Source organism: Monopterus albus, unplaced genomic scaffold, assembly GCF_001952655.1.
Source record: "Monopterus albus unplaced genomic scaffold, M_albus_1.0 scaffold69.1, whole genome shotgun sequence".
NCBI classification, from domain to species: domain Eukaryota; kingdom Metazoa; phylum Chordata; class Actinopteri; order Synbranchiformes; family Synbranchidae; genus Monopterus; species Monopterus albus.
Window position 1 is genome coordinate 4,297,691 of NW_018127949.1, and position 4,480 is coordinate 4,302,170.

The 4,480-nt window shown below is 43.6% G+C and overlaps 1 protein-coding gene across 1 annotated transcript; it reads left to right on the top strand.

The window, feature by feature from the left end:
• Positions 1 to 1,611: 1,611 nt before the first annotated feature.
• six3b (SIX homeobox 3b) lies at positions 1,612 to 4,320 on the top strand. Its single transcript, XM_020605190.1, has 2 exons — positions 1,612 to 2,983; positions 3,663 to 4,320. Exons 1-2 carry the CDS (start codon positions 2,295 to 2,297, stop codon positions 3,799 to 3,801), a joined length of 828 nt encoding a protein of 275 aa, XP_020460846.1. The 5' UTR covers positions 1,612 to 2,294; the 3' UTR covers positions 3,802 to 4,320.
• The last annotated feature ends 160 nt before the right edge of the window (positions 4,321 to 4,480 follow it).

Genomic DNA, 4,480 nt, shown 5'->3' on the forward strand with positions numbered 1-4,480 from the left:
AAGAATGTCTTTTCAGCTTGGAGGAGCCCTGGTCATGACTGTCGCTCAGGGACTGCTGTGTGTGTTTGTCCATTGTTCTGCTGTTACAACACAGAGGAACATGGTGCAGTCTTCTGTGGATTCAAGTATCTCAAGTGGACGTGCAAATGTGTGTGGGGGACAAATAGAACTGGCACCGCAACATTCTTTTTTGCAAAATGCATCTGCAAAAAGCTTTTTGATTCAACTTTGTGTCTTTGAGTTTGTTATTGTGTTGAGTTGTGTTGTGAGTCTAACTGACATGACCATCCATTTTCAATAGGACATGAGTGAATTGCTTCACACGGCATTGTGGGATTCAAGGCTTTTTGGCACAGTGACATGTAAATAGTTAGAGAAAATGCAGGTTGGTTTACAGTGTTTGCTAATGAGCAAGGTACTGGCTAGCTTGCAAGCGTTGATACACAGCATGATTTGTTCAGTTCTGGTGGCCTTCACTGTAAAGATGTTTCCAGACAATGTTTAGTAAATTTTTGCCCCTTTTTTTTTTGGCTGACTGAATTTATCAAGAATTCTGGTTTGATCTGTTATTTCTCTTCAGTGTCTCCTTTCTTCTTTTGTCTCTGCATTTTCATAAATACAGGCAAATTGGCATCTCATCACTTCTTTCCACTGACCGTCATAAGCTACATGCTTGGTCACACTTGAACCTCTTCACAGGAGACATTTTGATGTGTCACAGCAGCAAAGTACAGGTGTAAGTATTAAAATTCATAATGGCTGAATTCCATTTAGCTGTTTCAGGTATTGTTGCTGTCCATGTTGACTCACTGTCAAGACTTCCTGGGACACCTAAATTGAATGGAGTGTAACATCTTTTATTCCAAGTAGATTTTATTGTTTTGTGTTGTTTGAGGGTTTTTGCAAATCACTTCATAATCTTTATAACTTTATTTTTACATTTAGTAATTATTAATATTATTGTAAATCTTACTTCATCTGATTTAGGAATTACTCTGACAAACATGAACTATATTCATCAAACTGGCACATTACTTCTCACCACACCATACAGGGACATCTGTCTGTCCGTGTTAATTGGCATTAACCTTTTTAGGCTGGGCGACCCCGTTTTTCATGCCCAGCACACTTGCACTGGGGCATATGGGGTGTATGTGTGTGTTGCAAAATAGGATGCAATGGTGCACAATAAAAGTGAAAATAACTTTTTTTTTAAATGAAATAATTAGTTTGCTGTTAGGTGAATGAATAATATCTACTCAATATTCACATTTCACATGTGAGCTTCTGCATACACAGAGACACACGCCCTAACACTGGAGCACAAAGGGTGCACACTCCAAAGCATATGGCCCAGGGCAACAAAAATATGTTAATGCTGATTGAATATGGTGCTCTAGACTAATGTTAGCAGGCTGAGTAGGCCAGATGCTAATCCCAGGTGCTGTAACAGAATGGAGCTGGTTTAGCTCTGAACTTACTGATGTTAGAGAATAAAAAAGTGATTAGATTGATGGGACACCACTTAGAAAAACATGTGCTTTCAGGTCTTGGTGAGATTTCCACCATTTGCATTACTGCTATTAATGATGCAAGCAGTTTAGCAGCAGGACCAAAGAGGTTATGAGATTTATTTGACAGCAAACTGCAGGGTGGCTTCAGTTTTGTCCACTGGTTGATGGTCACTGGGAAGTAGAACAAAAGATGATAAACCATTAAAATGATTTTAATTTAAAGAACTGAGAGCAAGGCAAGAAATTTTCTGTCCACAACAATGTGATGGAAAACAATTTTACAGTTACTTTAAAATTATTAGGACCCACTTTTTTCTTTATGAACCAGTAGTGCTCGGTTCTGTCCAGCCTGGAGGCTTCTGGATCACACAAAGTAAAATGTCTGTCATTCCTTTTCAGGTGTTTTGTTAAAGGTGTCATTTTTGGTCAGATTGTAGCCTAATGATTTTAGTTTACTCATTTGATCCGCTGTAGAGCTGTGGAAAAAGTAACTATGCAGACCTTAAGTGGGATTATTTATTTATTTTGGTATTTCCTTTTAGTTCAGTGGAGACTTCTGCATCTTGTTTGTTTGTCAGAGAGGGATAAAGCCTCTGTGTTTGACTGAAAGCGCTGCCATCAAAACCCTAACATCAGCTCCAGGGTGTCCAATAAGGAGTGAGATTCAGTGTCCCGCCCTGCCTCCCAGGTGAGCTAAAGAGTCAGACTTCATCGGATTTCTGTCGGACACTTTCTGAAACACACTTCGTGGCCGTTCTGGCTTCACTCTCTTTGGCCCAAATGGTTTTCAGATCGCAGCTCGACTTTTTCTCGGCCTCCCGTCTCCTCATGCCCTTGTTTGCGGATGGTCCCTCTATCCCGGCCGGCTCCCGGTCTCCAGAGGATGCCCCCGCCGCCTGCCCTCCCCTGGCTCTCCCGGGGCTGTGTTTCTCGGCGGCGCAGATCGCCAGCGTGTGCGAGACCCTGGAGGAGACCGGAGACATCGAGCGGCTTGCTCGCTTCCTTTGGTCACTCCCGGTGACTGCAGACGGGCGCGATTCTGAGCACGAGTCCGTGCAGCGGGCTCGCGCCGTGGTGGCCTATCACACAGGGAGTTTCCGCGAGCTGTATCGCATCCTGGAGACGCACCGCTTTACGCGCGCCTCCCACGGTAAACTGCAGGTGATGTGGCTCGAAGCTCACTACCGAGAGGCAGAGAAGCTCCGGGGGCGGCCGCTCGGACCGGTGGACAAGTATCGCGTGAGGAAAAAGTTCCCGTTACCGAGGACGATTTGGGACGGAGAGCAGAAGACACATTGCTTCAAAGAGCACACCCGGGGTCTGCTGAGAGAGTGGTACCTGCAGGACCCGTACCCGAACCCCGGGAAGAAGCGGGAACTGGCACACGCCACCGGCCTGACACCGACTCAGGTTGGGAACTGGTTCAAAAACCGGAGACAGAGAGACCGGGCAGCAGCAGCCAAACACAGGTCAGTAACTTTACCTTGAAACAAGCTGTCCATTCAGTGTTACAGTTGGCAACAAGGAGCAGAAAGAAATGCACTTATTGCCCTGGACAGCAGCCTAAAAGTAGTATTAACATTAAGCCATTCAATACCTATAGTTTTTCTTGGCATAGTTTACAATACGGCCAAAATCAAGACAACTCTATTTGTCCAAATGTTGTTTTTCCTTTATCGATCACTCACTTACTCTTCCACTAATTCCCTTAAGCGACTTCTTCTCCACAGGTGGCTAAAGGATGTGCTTCGTGCGTAACAGCGCGGTCATTCCGCTTGTAATTGTTCCGTCTTGCTGTCGGTTCGACCTGGTCGATCTTAATCCCCTTCACTAGCTGTAATTTACTTTAGGTGTAGTATGGGGCTCGGTGATGCAGTTGGTGAACGTAAAACGTGCACGAATGGCTGCAAAGTAGATGCATGTATAGGATCCAAAAGTTACTATGGCTTGACAATACATGTATTTCTAAGATTTAGATGAATTTGAATCAATTTAACATTTAATCGGGAGCTTTATTTTTCCTAAAACAAAGTTTGTTTTTCAATTTTAACATGTATTTTATGTCATTTTAATAAAATGCATGTTAACACTTTAGATTTTGACAGACTTTGCTATTTTTGGTGTCTTTATTCTTCTGCTCATTTGCAGGTTGCAGCACCACCGGATGTGTCCGGAGAGTGCACGTGCACTTAGCGGTGGAGAGTGCAGCCCGGACGGGAGCGGGGAGCGCGCAGATAGAGAAACCCTTCTCACCGTGACAGACAGTGACTCTGACTTGGATGTCTGAAACGTTTAATCCATGAAATGGACCTTGAGAGGCATGTGATGTTCCGTGGAGCAGGATGTATGAGGACAAAAGGCTGGCCAGGGGTTCAGTAGCCTAAATGTTCAGGGAACCAAACAGCTTCATCCTAAATATCACCCCAGCCTTCCAATAGGTACCTTAAACACCGGTTACATGAATATTTAACTACATCACTGGATGATGACCCAGCTGATCAAACTAACCTGGACCACTGATGGATTTTGATCCACAGAGCCCCACATAGGAGGACTGAAACCTGCCAGTATACTCACTCTTATTTTCTCTAATTGTGTGTCATTGTCCTTTAAAAACATTAAACTAGTTGTTTCTTTAGAGACCCCTGAAGGCCCTTGGATATCCACTGCTGTAGACAATCAACACACACTGAAGCCAGCTTCCCTGTCTGGCTGTCTGTATGTTTATGGTTCACTTTATTTAAAGTAGTCGGAATTCACGTTGCAGTTTGCGTGATGCTATGTCCTACTTTATGTTCAGCTGGTGACGCTGTATACATGTTTTCGTATTTTATATAAAATAAAGTATTTAAAATATTACTGTTATTGTGCGTAATTTTTAATGATACACTTCCTGCAGTATCCCTGCAAGGAGTGTGCTTGTGTGTGTGTGTGTGTGTGTGTGTGTGTGTGTGTGATATTTTTTA

Excerpts from the sequence above, each read along its gene's own strand:
- six3b (XM_020605190.1), top strand. The coding sequence starts at position 2,295 with ATGGTTTTCAGATCGCAGCTCGACTTTTTCTCGGCCTCCCGTCTCCTC. Across the intron at positions 2,984-3,662 it reads GCAGCAGCAGCCAAACACAG|GTTGCAGCACCACCGGATGT; the intron begins GTCAGTAACTTT and ends GCTCATTTGCAG.